Genomic DNA, 21,471 nt, shown 5'->3' with positions numbered 1-21,471 from the left:
TGACAGATGAATGGATAAACAAAATGTGGTATATGCATATGATGGAATATTATTCAGACTTAAAAAGGAAAGAAATTCTGTTATATGCCACAGCATGCATGCACTAATACTAGTAGTGCTACCTGGGTATAATGACACCTTTATGACATGCTAAGTGACACATGACAAATGTCACAAAAGGCACTCTGATTCCATTCACATGAGGTTCCTAGAGTAGTCAAATTCATAGAGACAGAAAGTAGACTGCTGGTTGCCAAGGGCTGAGAGGAGGGTGGGAATGGGGGATGCGTGTTTAATAGATACAGAGTTTGAGTTCGGGAAGATGAAAATGTTCCAGAGATGGATGATGGTGATAGCTACACAACAATGTAAATGTACTTAATGCCCCGAACAGTACACTTAATAATGGCTAATAATTTTATGTTACATGTATTTCAGCACAATTTTAAAAATAAATAAATAATTTGCAAATGTGCAAAAAAATTAAGGCTTAGAGGATGTATACAACTAGTGGGTATCAGAGCAGGAAGTCAGGTCTCGAGATTCCAAGTGTGTCAACCCTCCCTTTCCACCTCCAGAACCTCTCAGGGAGTAGAAACTGAAGAAGCTATTCGGGAGAAGTAAAGAGAATAATTATCTCAGGAAAGAGTGGTCAAAGTAGTCCAGACAGTTGTCCTGAAGATAAGAAATAAGGTTGTTAAGGTTCACGAGATAAGGACCATGTCAGCACACCGACTTTTCTGTTGTTGTTGGAAGTGTTTTAATTATGGATTGAATTTTTATTCTTTTTAATTTTATTTTCTTTCTTTATTTGAAGGATAGTTGATTGACAGTGTTGTGGCAATCTCTGCTGTACAGCAAAGTGACTCAGTTTTACACACATATGTACATTCTTTTTTTAATGTTCTTTTCCATTATGGTTTATCCCAGGAGATTGGATATAATTCCCTGTGCTATACAGCAGGACCTTGTTTATCCATTCTAAATGTAATAGTTTGCATCTACCAACCCCAAATTCCCAGTCTACCCCTCTCCCTGCCCCCTCCCCCTTGGCAACCACAAGTCTGATCTCTGTCTGTGAGTCTGTTTCTGTTTTGTAGATAGGTTCATTTGTGCCGTATTTTATTTATTTTATTTTTTATAAATTATATTTTTGGCTGTGTTGGGTGTTCTTTGCTGCGCACAGGCTTTCTCTAGTTGTGGCGAGTGGGGGCTACTCTCTTCGTTGTGATGCGTGGGCTTCTCATCACGGTGGCTTCTCTTGTTGAAGAGTATGGGCTCTAGGTGCGTGGGCTTCCGTAGTTGTGGCTCACGGGCTCTAGAGTGCAGGCTCAGTAGTTGTGGCGCACGGGCTTAGTTGCTCCGCGGCATGTGGGATCTTCCCGGACCAGGGCCCAAACCCGTGTCCCCTGCATTGGTAGGCGGATTCTTAACCAGTGTGCCACCAGGGAAGTCCCATTTGTGCCATATTTTAGATTCCACATATAAGCAATGTATATATATTTTTAAATTTTAAAAGTTTTTAATTAAAAATTTTTTATTAAAAACATCGAGATATAATTCACACATCGTAAAATTCACTATTTTTAAGTGTACAATTCAGTTTTTTGCGTGTATTCAGAGTTGTGTAACCATCACCACTGTCTAACTTCAGAACATTTTTATCACCCCAAAAAGTTGACCCAGACCCATTAGTAGTCATTCCCCATTCTCCCCCAACCCCCATTCCTGAGCAACCACTAATCTTCCTTCTGCCTCTGTGGATTTGTCTCTTCTGGACATTTCATATAAATAGAATCATACAATATGTGACCTTCTGTGACTTCTTTCACTTAGCGTCCTTTCAAGCTTCATCCATGTTATAACACGCATCAGTAGTTCCTTCCTTTTTATTGAATAATATTGCATTGTATGGTTTCACCACATTTTTTTTATTCCTCAGTTGATGGACATTTGGGTTGTTTTCACTTTTTGGCTCTTATCAACAATGCTGCTATGAACATTTATGTACAATTCGAGTAGTTACATGTTTTCAGTTATCTTGGGTACATACGTAGGAGTGGAATTGCCGGGTCAGATGTTAACTCTATGTTTAATGGTTTCAGGAACTGCCAGGCTGTTTTCCAGAGTGGCTGCCTCATTTTACATTCCTACCAGCACTGTATGAGTGTTCCAATGTCTCCGTAGCCTCACCAACAATTATGATTTTCCTTTTTTGTTTGTTTCTTCCCTTAGCTTTCCTGAGGTATAATTGACATGTAAACATTTAAAAATTATAGCTATCTTAGAGGGTGTGAAGTGGCACCTCATTGTGGTTTGCGCACTAACTTTTGTGTACTCAGCACACAGCCCAGGTCTAGGGACGCACAATACTGAGATGCACGAAAATTCCAAGGGATTTGAAGAAAGGTCATTGGAATGAGTGGTTTCTAATCTCCCAGAAATCAGATTTTAGAATCAGCTGCTTTACATTAATTTTTTTAAAATACAAACCGAGTCAAGCAGTAGCAAGCAGGCTAATTCAGCTTTTGCTCCTGCACACCCCATTACTAATGGGGTGGTAACTTTCATAGATGGTTACTCGTAGAGTTTAGAAGAGTGACGTGTATGCCCTAGGATAGAGACTTAGGCATAGGAAAAGAGCTCTGAAAGAGGAAAGACCCTTTGCCTTCATCTCAATTAAAGTTAAATGCCCAGCTCATGACTCATGTCTTGGATTTTCCACCTTCACAACCTTCTACATTGTCAGGTGCCTGGTGCTGCCTGATTGCCTGTAAGAGGTGTTTCGACAGCAGTGTTCTCCAATTACATTTGTTTCCATTAACATAAGAACTATCTTTGAGGGTTTCTTAGGTACTTGCAGAAATATATACTAGCGCACTAGTAGCCAGAAGCATCTGATCTGTCTGCCTCACAACCCTCTGACAGCTAAGCATTAGCTTTTAGGCAAATAAAATGTCAGCCACCATTAAACAGCATATGGCAACAATATGGCCATTCCCTCTCAAGGATTAACTTCTCCCCAGAAGAGATGGTACTTGAAATAAGAGATGCTTTTGAATGCAGGGCCCCTATCCCTCCTGCCCAGGCATGATGGCTGGGGAGCGGGCAGAGTGCTACACACAAAAGGACCCGGGCGACCAGATCAAATGTGAACCTACGGCACCAGCTGCCCAACCAGCAGTGACCAAAGGCTGTTTGCCCTGGGCATCTGGGTCTGTGGTTAAGGGAAAGTACCATCCTTAAGCTGGTCTGGATTAACTCTATAAAATAGAAAACAGCCCCACAGCCACTTAAAGAGGGCTCGGGGCCGACTGGAATTGAATGCAGTTGGTGTGCAGTGCGAGGAGGGAGACGTGGAGAATGGAGCCTCCGCCCGGCTCGTCTCTGTGGAATTCCCTTAGTGAGTGGGGTGAAATTAACTGCCTGGTCTCGAAATAGATGACGAGAGCGTGGAACCCTGTTCTAGTGGGTCAGCTCGTGTGCAAATGGCCATGTGGCAATATGGTTAAGGAGGAGGGCTGCCTTTGCACCAGGCATTCTGTACAAGATTAGAAGATAAACAGTTTCCTCAGGAGCCTCTGGGTGCCCGCGTCTGCGGAGGACACCAGAAACTGTCAATAGAGATAGCCTGATCCTCCAGACGTAGTCTCACCACCTTGCTTCTCCTGGTTTGGGGGAACTATAGTATGTAAAATAATCAAAATGGCATGCTCGTCCTATTGGAAATAGTGGTTCCTCGTGTAATAATGTCTCTGTGTTACTTGTATTGGAATATAGATGGTCAAGCTCACCACTTCTACACGAAGCTTTTAATAGGAGCTTATCATATTTCTGGGGCCTGATTTGACCATCAACATGGCCACGTAAATGAAATCACTAGCTGTGTTAAAACAGTTCGACTGTAGTCTCGGGAAAACTTACTTTGATTAAACCGTCAGCATTGTCCCAAAATTCTCATCATCTTTATCATTATTTTTCCACTTATGTAAACTACTTGATTTGAATGTTTAAAGGCCATATGTTATTTTCCAAAATAATTTCAAGGCTCTAATTTTTTTTTTTGCGGTACGCGGGCCGCTCACTGTTGTGGCCTCTCCCATTGCGGAGCGCAGGCTCAGCGGCCATGGCTCACGGGCCCAGCCGCTCTGCGTCATGTGGGATCTTCCCAGACCGGGGCACGAACCCGTGTCCCCTGCATCGGCAGGTGGACTCTCAACCACTGTGCCACCAGGGAAGCCCTCAAGGCTCTAATATTTTAAAGAAAAAAATAAAATAGGTAAACAGTTAAAACTACAAACTATATAGATACGTATTCTTACAGAGCCAAGAATAACAAGGGTAGGGAAGCTTCTTGTTTCCAATTTGTTTGTCTAAATTGTATTAGTCATGTAATGCTTTATTTATGACACTGAATAACTGAGTGAATACAAAATTTTAAATGCCCAGGAGAGTGATGAAATTTTTAAGATAGCATTAGTATTATTAATGTTTTTCATAGAATATGTCTTCAGAAAATATTAATATGAGAACAACATAGAACAACAACTGTTAAATATGAGAGCAACAGAAAGCCACATGTTTTAGTAGTGTCAGTCACTTTTTCTGGAATGCTTTTTTACTCTTTACCCAATGGATATAACTGACAGGATGATATCATCCTTTGCTCTTTATGCTGACAGTCAATAAATTCCATGACAATTGGCAACAACAACTAGATCAGTAGCTGTATGAACAGTGCAAGGTTGCAGGGATTTTTCTAAGACACTTTACTAGTCGCAGTTTGATGCAGACTTTCCAAATTAGAAGAGGAGCTGTCTCTGTCAGGACTGTAGTTGGGGGACTGTTCCCATGTGTCTAAAGTAACCTAAACATTTGGATGAAAAATTAAAAATTCAGTCAATCAACCAAGTGTTTGCTACCATTAAATCAAACATCAGGGTACTTTGAAACATCTCAAGAAATGACTAAATTCTAAACTTTACATGTAGATAATTGTGATCATACTGCCTTAGAGTTTCCGTATGAATAATACTATGTCAAATGTGGCATACCCTAGAGATCTATTTTTAACATTTATACATAGTCTATAATACATAGAATATTTACTATAATTAACATACTGAGCTTAAAAAAATAAGTGCAATTGATGAATCACAAATTCTCCATCATTTCTAATCTTCCAGATATAAAATAAGTATTTCTACTCTTTTTTTCCTCATGGAGGTATCGTAAAGATTGGTTTTCAGCAAAACAAAGTAGACTCTAATGGCAGAACTCTGATGCTCCAAAGTGGTGTTACTCTTTTTTTTTTTAGTACCAATTTGACTTTTTTAAATTAAAGTATAATTGATTTACAATGTTGTTTGTTTCTGGTGTACAGCAAGTGATTCAGTTATATATATATATTCTTTTTCATATTCTTTCCATTGTTTTATTATAGGATATTGAATATAGTTTCCTGTTCTATACAGTAGGACCTTGTTTCTTACCTATATTATATATAGTAGTTTGTATCTGCTAATCCCAAACTCCTAACTTATCCCTCCCCCACCCTTTTCCCCTTTGGTAACCATAAATTTGTTTTCGATGTCTATGAGTCTGTTTCTGTTTCATAATAATTTGACTTTTTATCAAATGTAAAGAGAATTCTGAATTCGAGATGGGGGTGCTTTTCTGACATTTAACGTTTTTTTAAATGATTTAGTTAGTACTTAGCACTGTGTGTTTAATGAATGAATGCAAAGTGGACACACTAACGAATGAAAAAGTAGGAATTAAGTTCTCACCTTGTGGTGTTGGATTCTGGTTGATCACCAACTATGTATTTCTGTTTTGTAGAAATACCTCCACTGTTTTTCTGTAGTTTAGTCTCTTAACAAACTGTGTAAGGTTTGGAGCAGTATTTGCTGAGATTTAAGTGAAACACAAAAGCAATTAAGTGGTTTAATTCTGGATTTTTCAAATTTAATGACATTCCTTTATCTATATCCATTGGAGAGCTTTGGTAAATTCAATTGTTGATACCACCTGGATAATTTTAAGTCTTTCTGAAGTTTCAAAGAAAATGTCTCCAACATAGCTCAAGCAGAAAAAGAATTTCATCAATTGAAAGCTCAGAATCGTTTCTGTGAGATGTGTAAAAACAAGAAGCTGACCAGCATTATTTTCTTTTTCTTTAATTCAGTACCATTATTGAGAGTTATTCTTGAACTTTATGAAAACCAGATTGGGGCACAAGCATGCTCCCCATTGAATCGTGCTCAAGGAATTGGAATTGAGAATCATTCAAACTAGGAAAACATGACATCGAAAAATAGTCTACATTCTTTATTGTACTTCAGAGAATCTGAGACCCTGAGTAGGAGCTAGCCTTAGGCTGATAGTAGATCTGACTTTTTTTTTTTTTTTAATGGACAGTTAGCTTCCCAGTCACAAAGAGGTTATCGTTTCTTTGTCAATGACTTCTTTGCTTTACTGGCGTAACAGTTAAACCGTTGACCCTCTCTCTGTCTCTCTCTCTCTGTCTCTCTCTGCTCAGAAAGCAGTGATTTCTCACTATTGCCCACAGAAAACAGTCCACGCAGTGCCTGCCATTCAAGGTCCACTCTTGTCTGGCCCAGGTGAACCCTTCAGTCACATTTCCTACTCCCTGCTTCTTCCATGCAAGCTTCTTCCAGCCAAACCAGACTGTGGCTGTTCAGCAGCCTCTGCTTTGGAGCCTCCGGTCTTGTCTTCCCATTATCCCATCTCTCAGGGATCACTGTTTCTTTTCCTCTCCACTTGCTGAACATTCCACATGTACATCAAGGGTGATGCATTCCCTTTCATGAGGTCTTTCTAATCATCCCACCCTTTCCGCTCCCCTCTTTTTTCCCCTCTCCTAGCTAAACCAAACCTTTCTCACCACCCCCCTCCACGCCACACACACACACACGCTCCTGTGACCTAGTCATGGCCCATATCACCGTCAGGGCTGCTGCTTGTGTGTGCAAGTTGTGACCTGCATAAGCATCTCAAACCCAAGGGACAAGTGAGGACAAAAATCTACCTTCCTCCCCACTTGCCAAGGCGCACGCCCACGTGACTATGTTGTGCAGAGAGGCACCTTTTTTTATTCCATACAAAGGTGTGGACTAGCATGTAGGGACCAGCGGCAGCATGTTCACCGAACGCATGCTTTTTAGTTTTCTTTCCTAGGGCACGGGTTTGTCGAGGGCAGTGACTACCTTTGTATTCTCATCATGCCTGGTACAATGCCTTCCTTACACATAAGATCCACTCATTGAATTTAACTGAAAGGGTGAAATGGGTTTATTAAAAACAATTACTTTTGTGTATAAATGCAACCATGTAAAGCACAACAGGAGTCACAGTGGACTTCTTAGCAAATGTGGAACAGCCAGCTTGTCTGATTTTAAATATATCATGGCTCCTGCTCAGCTAAGTAATTTCCTATAAAATGTAGTGCCCGGTAGTCTTCTGTGGAATTTTAGAAACCACATTCATGATGCTATGACAGGCCATGGCAGAGCTGGACTGAAATCCATTTCTGACTGTTAAAATAGGCAAAGAATAACATTAAGAATTGTCTGAAGTGGGCAGGATAAAGGTCAGGAGAATGCCCATGGGAGGCGAGGGAATTTGGGGAGGAACCAGTTGGATCAGTCTGAGATCAGTACACTTCCTAGAAGTCTACATTAAGCCAAAAAGAAAAAAAAAGTACCCAGTCTCAGAGTCCTCAGAGCCTTGCCAGCACTGTACACGGATGCAGACACGCCCTCAAATAAAGAATTGTTTTGTAGAGACTAATGGAGAATTAATATTAATTCTGATGTGATTTTATTGATAAATGGGAAATATCCACAAACCCAAGCTTTACAGACCACAAAACATGATGTACGTAAGATAGGGTTTATGCCTATTTGATGACGTGGCCGAGACTTCAGATTTCAAGTTTCAAGGAGTAAACATCGGCTAACCTCTCCAGGGAAATTCTGTGTCTGTGTACAAAATGTCCTACACGCTCTGCACTTAACATTTGCTTTGTGTTTTCCAGGATGTGCTGAGTTTATGGGATGAGCAGTTTTTTTTTCTTCAGGAAGAAACAAGCCTCCTCTAACCATTTCACACGATACCTTTCTCCTCTTCCCTCCCACAGTCCTCTGTGATGTCAGTCTGCTTTGCTCGTTTCCATCCCAATTTGGTAGTTGGTGGGACTTACTCGGGCCAGATTGTCCTGTGGGATAATCGCAGTCATCGGAGGACGCCAGTCCAGCGGACACCCTTGTCGGCTGCTGCACACACAGTAAGTCAAGCTTTTGTCACATCCCGGTCAGCCATCCAAGCCCTGAAAGAGGGGATAACTGACAGAAGTACGGCTGTTGTTAGTAACTCCAACTTCGAAGTATCTAATGTATAGTGATTGCTTTCTGACTGACTAAAGGAAAGCCGAGTGGAAAGTAGATGAAGGAAGCACTGGGTTTAGAGGACTCTTAACGATCTACAAGTTTTAACACATAGAAAGGATCTCTTTGGATGTCCTCCTACAGGGAGGATAGCTTAAAACTAAAAAATGCCCCAGGAAGAAACCTTGGAAGAAGCATCTGTGAAATTGTTTTCCCAAAGAAACTCTTCACATTTACATTATAAGGTGGAAACTCATATTTTCAAATAGACCATAAAGAGTAAGCACTTTCTGTCTAGGGATGGCATATGGGACTTTTGCCAATAGGCCTTTTCCACTTGTGATTTGAGGGAGTGCTGTGACTTTAAATTCTGGAATGCATGGTGTAAGTCTCAACGATAAAGTCTACAGTGACAGTATAATCCCTAGGGTTAAAAGTCAACATCTCAAAACCATTACCCATAATTTAGCAGAAGAGTTTCAGTACAGTGTTCGTAAGACAACTAGTCTGTCATTTCCTTTAAGAGAATGACAGGTGTGTTTAGCAATTGTTAGGAGGAATAAGAAGACAGGCATGTCTCCATCAATCTCTGCTACCCTGACATTCAGGGGAATTGATGTCCTTTCTCTGAAATGCCCAAATTATGCCCAAGGATACAGCTCTGCTATTGTTTCAATTTCCTTAATGTGGTTGCCTCATTTGTTTCATCTGCTGGCCTCAAAACCCTCTAGCTTTGAAAAAGAACTGCTCGCTGCTTTAGCCGAGACCATGAAGAGGAAAATTCTTCCACTCTTGTAAGATCGACGATGGGAAATGACAAATACCAAGTCAGCCTTAATTCTGATTGACTTGGGCCTAACACACATGCAGGTGAAACTAGTTCTTGGGAATCTGGGAAAATTGCTCTTGCCTACCCCATTTCTCCAAACTAATAACAGAAAATTGTGACCCAAGAGGAGACGGGCTTGATGCAGGTGTTTGCTCAAGGAGCATGAAGCCATTTCTTGGCCCTTGGCCCTATCTGGTGCGTTTGTGAGCATACCTCCTGAAATTTCAAAAAGTTATAAATCCAGGTATCAGAACGTTTAGCACGAAGCTTTTGGGGAGAATCCAAATGCTGCAGGGGCTCTTCCAAAGTATTCATCTCTTTTCCAAGCAACTTAGGATGTGATCTTCACAACGAAAATACTGTAATTATCAAACAGAGTGACATTATTTCTGTTAGAAAATAAAATAACATTTTTTTTCTCTTTTGCTGTGTTTCGTTGAATCCACAGCTCAAAGAGCACAGTTAATTTTGAGACTTGTCTTTCAACTTCCACTCATGCCTGGCTCATTGGTACCAGGATCAAAAGTGGTTAAGGAAAGAGAGTCCCACCACAGATTACTAACTAATTTCCTTTCACACCCACCACACATATGCATTTGGGACAACAGGAAATCCTAATTAAAGCAAAAACCTTCTGGCACACAGTAAGTTTATTCCTAAAATAAATAAAAACAATCTGGCTTCTATACTGGAAAAATGAGCGGTACCGTTGCTTTTTTCTTTCCATTAAGCAGGGTGATGTGTGTTTGTGTGTGTGTATAAGTAGGCATGCCCACGTGTCTGCTTCTGTTCTGGTTTCTTTACATCTCTCTTTTCTTTTAAACTTAAACTGAGTTTTATTGCTCCTGAAAGCACAGGCCAGTAGTACTGATTAAAGCCAGGGAGGGGCTACCACACACATTCCTTCTCAGGGCATTTGCTCTCTACATCCTTCTAGATGCCTTCTTTCCCTACTACACCCACCCTTAGGAGTCCCGATCCATTAGGGTTTTGGAGATTTGTGTTGATGCTCTGTGGTTAACAGAAGAAACCCTGTTGGACTCTTGCTAAAAAACACTAGGCAGATTTGGGGCTCATAACAATGTTTGGACCTTGCTTTCTCATTCTTCAGTTTACTGAGTCTGCCATTTTCAGGCGACAATGTGTCTCATCCATTCTTCCAGTTTATTTGCGTGCAGAGCTTAGAACGCCATGTGACTCACCCTTGAGTTTGTACTCTGCTGTACGTTCCACATACACCAGAGACTTGGGAAAAAGCATTGTCCACAGCCCCACAACCAGTCGGTCCTTTTGGTATTTAGAGACCTGATCAGAAGAATATTTCGTTCCAGATCTCTGCTGTACTTACCACTGTCCAGGTTTCTGCAGGAACGTGGTGTGAAAAAGACATAGGGACTTGGTTGACTCTCCATCAGCATGGGTAAAAGAGGTGATGCAGTTGCCAAAACAAGTGTAAATCTTAAGATGCGTTAATACAGGCGTTTTTTTTTTTTATCACATGAGAAGTGACAATTCAATGCTCCCTGTATTTCTGTATTCAGTTAGTCAGAATGTACGTAGACGGTTATGTTTCATTCTCAGAACTTCACTGGAAGGGGAACTCGGACAAAATATAGCGTATTCAAAAGAGAGTGTCCAGGTTGCGGAAGGTATTGAAAACCAGGTCCTCAGCGCATTTGAAGGAATTGGTGATGATTTGTCAGAGCAAGACAAGACTGGGGGGAGGAGGGGTAATATAAGAACAATCTGTACGTATTATTTGACTTGATGTATATGATGTCAGAGGGCACTTCACTGAAAGTATTTCCTTGAGCTTTCTTCATCCCCATTGGTAGAAGGAGGAACTGCCCAAGAATTAGTGCTAAAACTGGCTAAGAAAGGTGTTTAAGCAGAGTTTGGACCACTTCTTGGGAGAGGCAGATGAACAGCTATACTTATAGTTATTACAGTTCCTTCTGACCAGGAGTTTATATGATAATAATAGTTTGGGAACCATCCTTTATATAATATCAACTTTGCAATATTAGAGATTGTTTCATTGTTGTTGTGGCTAGGTATTATGGACAGTAACTCATCAAGAGAGAGACTCAGACTGTCAGCTATTTGCACAGAGAAGCATCGACTAAGTTGTGGTTTGGCCACTGATGGCTAAGCTGCCTGAAATCTAACCCAAATTACTGCTACGTTGTGCTTCTGCTAACCTTGCATTTAGTATTTAATGTGCAGCTGCAAATGATTTTAGCCTACCATTGAGGATTCTACAGAGTAGCATAACCTTCTTGCATTATGAAAAAAGGTTACAGCATCTTGCTTATGATTCCTGGGATGTTTAAGTGACCTTTCTCAAGGCCCTGGCCAGATCTAAGCCTCCGTACAACCCTAAACAATATTTTGAGAAATAAATCTATCATTATCCTAGGTTTTACAGCAACATAAAGAAGCCTAATTTAATCTTACTAGGTTCCTTGTGCCAATAATTTCCACCACCAGTATCTCTCCCTCAAATCAAAGAGGCTGATGAATATTAACCACTTTTTATAAAGCATGTTAACAAATGTCTGGCACTGTGGCTATAACGCACTCAACTCCGGAGTTAGTTAACACTCCTTCCAAAAGGCAGTTGTTCTACCCTTTTGAAGACTGTCTTTTTCCATCACTCATGGTGAGGTTAGAAGCCAGACTGTGTGGTGGAGCCTCATTCAAGTAATACACATTCACCTCCCTGTGCACCTTCTGTCCCATCAATCCTCATTTGCTCCCGTTTGCTTCAGCTCCATTGTACTGCATCTGACCGAGCAAGGTGAAGCTTTCTGAGTATTTCCACTACGACGTGTTGCTGCCAGAGCTTTTAAAAAGAAATCAGGTTCAAATCAAAAGTGGCAAATGACCTGAGGCTTGTATTATTGTGGGATTATGTCACTCCTTAATCCTTGTTTTAGAGTAATGTGTTTGACACTCAGATGTAAGCATTTCCTCTTGGATCAGGGTTTGATCCTCCATGTTTATGTTTCTGCAGCATCCCGTGTACTGTGTAAATGTTGTTGGGACCCAGAATGCTCATAACCTCATCACTGTCTCTACCGATGGTAAAATGTGTTCCTGGAGCCTGGACATGCTCTCCACTCCACAGGTGGGTTTGTTTTCCCCTACACATAAGAGCATCTTGGTTAAAAGAGATAACCTGCCTAATGGAACAGAGTTCCGAAAAGCCAAACTCTCACATCCTATAGGACCTAAAATCAATGTGTGCACTTGAAAGAGTGGTGCCTGTTTTCAGCAGCCTCCTCTTGAAGCCAAACCCATTTCCTTTACCGCAAATCATGTAATTATTGTAATACGTTAATCCTTAGGTCAGTTTCAAGTGAAAATGAAATAATCCATTTTAAAGCATAGTAATTATGGAAGTTGGCTGTGGTAGGAATCGTACTTACCCTACAGCATTGTTAAACAAATATAAACGGGGTTGGAACTCAGCGGAGCGATCCCTGATGGGTCCTTGCCTTGGAGAAAAGGTATCCCAGCAAAACAGAAATCCAAGCCCTTGCTTGTATCTGTAGCCTAGACAACTGCCTTGTGTGTTTGAAGAATTTGTCCAACCATCTGTTTTCTCCTCTGGAATGTTTCTTAGGGTGGCTCCTGCCATTCCTTGCTCAAAAAAACAAGAAGTTGAAAATGAAAAAGTTCCAAGGTTTCCAAACTGCTCCTGATTACAGTAATGAGAGCTAAACAAAGGAGCAGAAGTGCAAGAGTCCATTGGGGGGAGGCATCTAAGTGCAACTTTCAGAGTATATGTATGTACACTCACACGGAAGACACCACTCATACCCACAGATAAATACACACATATCCATACTCTTTCCACATTTCTTGGGGAAAAAAGTACTTCACTGTCCTCCAGCTAAAAACAGAGAAGAATTTCCTGTTATAGCCTTTGACAATGTGAGGAAACATCAAGAAAATTGTAAAAGATATCTAGGATATACTTCTCAATTTTAACATTCCTATTCCCTTTCCTGGAATAACAATGCTGGGATGTCTCTGTCACAATTTTAGAAGACATTAGAAGTTTCAGGATACATAAGGAAATGTGGAAACTGAAAGGAACCTCGCTATAAGTTTCCACAAAATAACAGATGAAGAGAATACTAAGACTAAAGAAGTTCTTTTTATAATTTTAGTGTGGGGGGAGAGCTAATAAGTTCCTTACAATTTAAGTTCCTCTATTTTTGCTGATCTTTAACATTTATACAAGTTGGGAGTTGTGTGTGGGTATTTTATAGCTTTGTCTTAAATTTCTCAGCAATATGTTGTTTTCTTTTAAAAGCAAACAGATATGAGCGAACCCTCTAATTAGGAATTTTTAATTGCCCATTTTGCTGATTAAATGTGTGTTTGTTTAGGTTAAAGCCAGTCGTACGGGGGCTACATGACCATTTTTATTAGTTTTGGCATGCCCGCAGACGCCTGTCTCTGTACAGAGATGGAGCATTTCGTGGCATGGCTGTGGATGGCAGGCAGACATGGGAACAGACAACAGTTGCCCTATTCCCTCTCTGTCCCAAGTGGGTGACCAAGAGACTGTACCTTCCCTCTGCTAATTTTAGCCATGGAGCAGACCCCCGGTTGGTCTAGGTTTCTGTATTACACTGTCACAGCATCCCCTCACTAAAGCACGCGCTGCGTCTGGATCTCACAAACTGCAGGCATGTCACATGACCACGTGGTCTGTGCTTCCCAGACTGTTAGCATGTGCTTCCGATTTATGGACTCCTTAGCTGCGATGACTAGGTTTATTTGTTTGCATAAAAAAAGACTAAACTTCCAAACAGAATGACATGATCCCCTAGAATGTTGTTTTAAACTTACTTTAGGTGCACAAAGCAGGCTGTTTGATGTAAATAGCCAGAAATACTCAAGGATGTTAGTTATACTTAACTGTTCTTCACTGTCGTTAAACTTAATTCAGCAGAATGTCTTTTAAAATACACTTGAATTCCCAATTTTGAAAATCATTTTAGGTAAAATAAAGACTCTCATTTACCATTTTAAAGACTTATTTAAACATTGTCTTTTGCAGGCTTAGAGCCTACACACCCAATGTCTGCCCTTCATGAAATCTAGTCCCTGTTGAAATCTGGTTTTTATGACCTGAGTGACAACTTTCTGGTTTCAGTCCATGGAGGACACACACTCCTGCTTTGCCAAACGTGCTTAGTACATCTGATATTAATACAAGTGTATTCTCACGAACAATTGATGTTGAAAATGTTTGTAAATATAAGGGTATTGTGTGTTGTATTAAAGCCTGGGGCTGACAAGTGTAACCATTACAGTATTATCTTTAGTTTCTGCACCATTAGTTTCAAAATTCTCACCTGTCATCTCTGCCTGACTTCAGAAGCAGCACACACACTGATGAAATACAGCCGGCCTGAAACCAGAGATACACAGAAGCATGAATGTCAGGGGCAGTAAAGCGTGGTTTCTGGCACAGCCGGGGTCTTTTGTAACGCTGTGTGAAAAGCAAACAGGCGATTTAGTCAAATGATTTTTCCGTGCTATCTTTGGCATGGCAAGGAGTTGACAGAGGGGATGTAACCACGCCATGTTTTGGTAGGAGAGCATGGAGCTGGTGTACAATAAGTCCAAGCCTGTGGCCGTTACCGGAATGGCTTTCCCAACGGGAGACGTCAATAACTTCGTGGTTGGCAGCGAGGAGGGTACCGTCTACACGGCCTGTCGTCATGGAAGGTGAGTTTCTGTTTTCTTACCGATGACGTGTTCTTCATTTCCAAAAGTCTGTTATCGCTTTCTGGATTATAACCACCTTGCGTTATGAGAAAGGCATTTCTGAAGAAATGCAAATCACAGCCTCATGTCTTCACTATTTTATAGCATCCTTCTGCTATAAGGATGCCATTTGTAAGCCTTTGTAAGGCTTTAGCCGTTTGTAAGCCTTTGATGGTTCACACTGCCTGAAGGAAAAAGTCCAAGCTTCTTAGCGTATCATAGAAGATTCTTGATTACCCTTGACTGCCTGCCCCTTCCCAGCCTCAGCCTTCAGGCTCCAGCCACGCACCCCTCCCCACCACACCTCTGTGAGTTTGTACGTTTGGTTTCTCCCGCTGGGTCTGGTATTTCTCCCATCTTGGCCTGGTTAATTCCCTCTCACCCTTCGAGAGCCAGAACAAAGGTCTTTCCACGCTGAAGCCTCTCTTGACTCTCTTGGACAAAGAAAATCATTTCGCTCTTTATGTTTCCATAGCATTTTCATTCCCTTTATTCATTCATTCTTTCAAGGAGTATTTCCTAAGAACCTACCATGTGCCAGGCACCACCATGTCATAAGGATGCAGTAGGGAACAAAACAGACCTGGAGTTCATATTCTGGTTGAGGGTGAATGACAGTAAAATAATAAACAGGTGAATATGTGGTGTAAGATGATAAGTACTATGGAGAAAATTAAAGTGGAATAAATGGGATAGGACTACAAGCTGTCAGATAGGTTTGTTGTTTTATATATTTTCGTATCACTTCTACATTAGCATTCATCCCATTTTATTTCAACTATTCAGTCATCTGCCATTTTTCTCTTACTAAACTATTTCCATTTCGTCATTGGTTTCCTGCCTGGTGTGTGGCACATAGTAAGTGAGGAGTTAAAAATTTATATGGGGAATAAAGAATGACAACAACCAAATAATATAGAGAAGTGCCTTAGGGCCCTTCCTCTCAATCAGAGGCTGAAATAGTATGAGATACATAAGGCAGAATGAAGATTCCAGGTGATAAGAATCCTGTCTTGGTTGAGAGATTGGCAGGTGCTCCTGGAAAAATCTCAGGAAAAAGTGGAACTCGATAATTTAGACTGGGTTATAAAATTACATGCAAGACTTAATGAATGGACTCACAGCTTTTGAAAGGTTCACTGTGTTCACCTTGGTGTGTTATTTCTCTTTCACTTTAGTAGTTCTAATTCAATTGATGTTTCATCTCTTGCACTCACCACAGGCTATTTAGATTGAACGAGGAACCAGAAATTGTTCCAGGTTCATACTCCAGTGTATTTGTGATTTGTGGAAGTAACAGGCATCCGTGGCTCAGCTATATGATTTTTCCATTCACACAGTTACAGGCTGTGAAGTCCCTACTGTGCTCTCCACAGAAACAAGCAGTATTTTCCCTGCTCACATGAGTAAAAGATGACTAGGAAGATGTGCCTCATAATTCCATGCCCAATAGTCCTACTTCCTAAGTATTGGCTACAACCACACATCAGTTTTATGAAAGCATAGAAAGATCTGATAGAGTTGTTCATTCATGGAAACGTTCATTGCACAACTGCTCTCAGCAAAGTGCATTGCTAGATGTTGCCAGGCATGCAGACATCATTTAAACCTGTTCCTATCTTCAAGAAACTGATGATGGTGGAAAAGGTAAGCACACAAACATCTGCAAGACGGGTAGAACGTCGTAAGTGGCATGAGAGAGGCACAGAGAGCAACAGTGGGCCAGACAGACTCTCATACTTTTTAGAATCGACAGGGCACAGGTTCAGTTGACTTAACCCAAGGCTTTAATTATCTGTGAGGGCTACAGAACATGTTCATTGATATCTTTCAGATTTTAAGAAATTTTCTCTAATGTGAATAACCATTTACATGGTGAATATTTTTGTTCTGTGGCTATTGTCCTTTTCGAACACAATCAGAAGATGCACTGTGGTTCAAAGGAAGGGTACCTAAGGTACAAACCGCAAATCATTTTACAGTGAGCTTGATTTTGCTTTTTACATTGGTCCATCTATCTGAAATATAAAATACAGATCTCAGTAGAGTTGTAAAGTCATAGGCATTGGGCTTCATAGTGATCTTAAGTGGGTCACATAGGGCTACAGGGGAGAGGTGCGAAATTTCTGTGTTTCACCTAACATGGAAAAGGTGCAAATCCACTTCCATAAATTAAATAAGTTCTTTATTTTGCACCCTATAAACCCTTTCAGGATGCTGTTAAGAGCAAATGGAGTCTCACCAGGGGCCACTTCAAAGATCAGTTCCTCATGTTCTCTAGGACAAATGTAAATGATCACGTGTGGAACTGCTGTTAGCAGTTTGACCAGGCATAATTTTTGAGTGCCTGTCACATGGAACACATGCTGCAGCACTTGGCTCATGATTTCAAATTTTCCTTAGCATACTGACATTTACTGGTGCTCCAGAAGCCTACATTCTTTAATAACTTAATGCATTCTCACTCTTTGTGACATAATATATGGATTCCACAATCCCTCTGTATTTGTCATATTTATAACCTTGTGCACGTGAATTTTTAAAATACAGCATTTTGGTATATTTTCTAATTGGGTGTGATTGTGTGCAGACTATTGTGGGATAATAGAGGCTGGGAACAACCCCAGCTTAGTTAAATAAACGACATATGTCTGTGGATAACTTTCAAACTGTATCGCCATTTCTCAAATGTGCTCCTGTTGGGGAAAAAGGCGTAAGTTTGCCTCTTTCTTTGCTGTTTTGTTCAACAAATGTTTATTGAGCACTTACTGCATGCTAAACAAGGCACCAGCCCTTACGGAATTTACATTTAGCGGATTTGTAAATTACTCTTCTGCTTTCAGTGAAAACATTTTCTCCATATGACATTTAAGTTATTTTGCCTATTATTTTGTGGTGACAAGGGTTTCCACAAAGTTTTACATTTTCAGGTATGTCAGCTTAGTTTAAGAACTTTTTCTCAAAAGGGTAAATGCATGTATTCAAGGATATATGGAGTTTTATAGCCAATAGGCTCCCTGGAAGGAGTTAAAATGGGAGTTGTGTCAAAGTCACCACAAGAGTAGAATCATCTTATTACAAATACGAAAGCTTTGAGATCTGAGTGTACAGTCGTCCCTTGGTATCCGAATCCACGAGGAATTGGTTCCAGAAGCCCTTGCAGGTACCCAAATCCGAGGATGCTCAAGTCCCTTCTATAAAACGGCACAATACAGTCAGACTTCCATATCGCGGGCTCCGCGTCTGCGGTTATAGAGGACCGGCTGTATGTGTTTTGCATCAAAGCAGCTGCAACCACAGTGATGGGCTTTGAGGCACTCCTGAAAAAGGATTAAATGGTAAAAATTTGATATTAACTTCTGAAGATTAAAAAGACGGTATCACCCCATATTGTCTTTTTAGTCACTAAGAGTAGTTTAGCATTTACTTCTCTCAGGGTAACCGAAAGTGGTTTCATGTCTGATGGTTTATGGCTGTGCTAAATCATGGAGAAGTAATCACGCAGAAACAAGCCTGGTTTTTGTAAAGTAATCAGTGCTTTGTGAAGGTCACTGAAACTCTGCTCTTGTGTGGTCTTTGTGCAGCAAAGCAGGTATTGGGGAAGTCTTCGAAGGCCACCAAGGGCCAGTGACAGGAATTAACTGCCACATGGCAGTGGGCCCAATCGACTTTTCACACCTGTTTGTCACGTCGTCGTTCGACTGGACCGTCAAACTGTGGACCACAAAGGTAAGAAAACCTTGATTTACATTCCCAGGAAATACACAGGGGAAGAGGACACTTTTGTCTCTTGGGAGTAGTTGTAGGGAACCTTTAGTCTCTTCCAGGAGACCTGGCATTAGGAATTTGTACAACCTTCTGGTGAACCCGACCTGCCTCAGAGCTAGTTAAGCCTCACTTTCTCAGTCCGTTTTATCTATTTTAACATATGTAAGTAATACTGGAGAACACTCTAATTGTAAAAATTCAAACAATGCAAATAATGATAAAACAAGTCCTCCTTCACCAATACTAAGCCTGCCCCTGACATCGCCTTCATTGCCTTCCATCCCAGGTACCCTCTGCTATCAGTATAGTGTTGAGCGTCCAGAGCATTGCAGTACTTACTCACATACATCTGTACCTATGGAAATACAGGACTTGGGACTTGGGTTTCTTGGTTTTGGGTTATTTTTGAGTTTTTGATGGTTTTTAAGCTGGTAAATGGCACCATCCTATTTGTGCTTTCACAAGTAATTCTGACCATGTTTGGGAGCAAGAAAAACTAGAAAAAGCCACCTGGAAGGAAGGTGCAGGAGTCCAGGGAAGAAATGACAGTGGCTTAGATCAGTAGTTTGGAATGGAGAGACGTAGATGGATTTGAGAATCATTTATGAGGTAAAAGCCACAGAAACTGGTGACTGATTTGATACAAGGAAGGTGAGAGAGGGAGTCAGCAGGAAGAAACCCAGGTTTAAGACTGGGGCGACTGGAGGTCTGTAGTGGCATTCATTGCGGTGGAGAACACCCAAGGAGGTGTATGTTGCTGAGGAGTGATGTGCGGGTCGTATTTAAGGTGGCTGGGAGGCACAATTCACAGCCTTCACTACGCAGTTTGATAATCGGGACAGAAGCAGAGGGAGCGCTTTGGGCTGCTCATACGGACCTAGTTGCAATCAGAACGTTTATTAAGTCCAAGGAGTGGACTTTAAAAGAAATGCTAAAACACAATGCAGAGAAAGAGAAATATTTATGAAATAAACAGGAGAAATGGAGGTAGAAAAAAAAGATTAAAAAGTAACAACCCAAGAAATAGGAAACAATTAGAATTGTTTGCGTATAGGGCTTCCTGGGTATTAATGGAGAGGACTGTGTCAAGATGACAGAATTGGCTGTTAACTGTATGAAAAACAACCACACTTAGAAATTCAAACTCAAACCAAGCTGAGAAACCTCAACTATGAGACTGACAGAAATCCAAAAGATAACATACTCTGTGAGGAGACCGAAAGAAAACAACCATTCTGATACATTGTCATTGGAAATGCAAATGATACAACGCTAATGGAGGGGAATTTGGCAATATCTGAAAATGATGAATGCATATTTGCTCATTGACAGCAATTCCCGCTTCTAGGATTCTATGCCAAAGATGTACTAGCAATAAATAAGAAAAAGACTTATGCAGAGGGATAGTTGTTCAAAGACTACCTTGAATAGCAAAACATTGGAAAAAGCCCAAAAGTCCATCAGTAGGACACTGGACAGATCAAAAGTATGATACATCCACATGAAGGAGTACTATTCAGATGTAGAAAAGAAATGAAGATGTCCATATGCTTATTATGAAGTGATCTCTAGAATATAGAGGTCACTATATTTTTAAATGAGAAACGTAAATAGTATGTTGTCACCATTTAATCTTTACTTATATATTTTTTAAATTTAATTTTTATTTTATAGTTGATTTACAATGTTTTGTTAGTTTCAGGTATACAGCAAAGTGATTCAGTTCATTTTCAGATTCTTTTCCCATGTGGGTTATTACAGAATATTGAGCTGGGCTATACAGTAGGTCCTTGTTGGTTATTTTATATAAAGTAGTGTGTACACATTAATCCCAATCTCCTGATTTATCCCTCCCCCGACCTTTCCCCTTTGGTAACCATAAATTTGTTTTTGAACTCTGTGAGTCTGTTTTGTAAATAAGTTCATTTGTATCATTTTTTTAGATTCCACATAAGTGATATCATATGATATTTGTATTTCTCTGACTTCACTTAGTATAATAATCTCTAGGTCCACCTATGTTTCTGCAAACGGCATTATTTCACTCTTTTTTGTGGCTAATATTCCATTGTATATATATGTACCACATCTTCTTTATCCACTCTTCTGTTGATGGACATTTAGACTGCCTCCATGTCTTCGCTGCTGTACATAGTGCTGCAGTGAACATTGGGGTGCATGTTTCTATTCAAATTATGGTTTTCTCTGGATATATGCCCATCAGTGGGATTGCTAGATCATATGGTAATTCTAGTTTTTGTTTTTTAAGGAGCCTCCATACTGTACTCCATAATGGTTGTACCAGTTTATATTCTCACCAGCAGTGTAGGAGGGTTCCCTTTTCTCCACATCCTCACCAGCATTTATTGTCTGTAGACTTTGATGATGGCCATTCTGACCGGTGTGAGGTGATACCTCATTGTAGTTTTGATTTGCATTTCTCTGATAATTAGCAAAGTTGAGCGTCTTTTCATGTGGTTTTTGGGCATCTGTATGTCTTCTTTGGAGAAATGTCTATTTTGACCTTCTGCCCGCTTCTTGATTGTGTTGATTGGGTTTTTTTTTTTTTTTTTTGATATTGAGCTGCATGTGCTATTTGTATATTTTGGAGATTAATCCCTTTTTGGTCACTTCGTTTGCAAATATTTTCTCCCATTCTGTGGGTTATCTTTTTGT

The 21,471-nt window shown here is 40.4% G+C and overlaps 1 protein-coding gene across 15 annotated transcripts in view; it reads left to right on the top strand.

Annotated features, from left to right (window-relative positions):
• Nucleotides 1-21,471, top strand: part of DYNC1I1 (dynein cytoplasmic 1 intermediate chain 1) — a 506,528-nt gene that overhangs the window by 414,051 nt on the left and 71,006 nt on the right. For all 15 annotated transcript variants that reach the window (XM_082846457.1, XM_082846458.1, XM_082846450.1 and 12 more), the window contains 4 exons: nucleotides 8,162-8,308; nucleotides 12,254-12,367; nucleotides 14,855-14,988; nucleotides 18,612-18,756. In XM_082846457.1, the coding sequence (XP_082702583.1) occupies nucleotides 8,162-8,308; nucleotides 12,254-12,367; nucleotides 14,855-14,988; nucleotides 18,612-18,756 (540 nt within the window). The remainder of the gene's footprint in view (nucleotides 1-8,161; nucleotides 8,309-12,253; nucleotides 12,368-14,854; nucleotides 14,989-18,611; nucleotides 18,757-21,471) is intronic.

Source organism: Leucopleurus acutus (genome assembly GCF_964270905.1).
Source record: "Leucopleurus acutus genome assembly, chromosome: 9".
NCBI lineage: Eukaryota > Metazoa > Chordata > Mammalia > Artiodactyla > Delphinidae > Leucopleurus > Leucopleurus acutus.
This window is presented reverse-complemented; position numbering and strand designations above follow the sequence as displayed.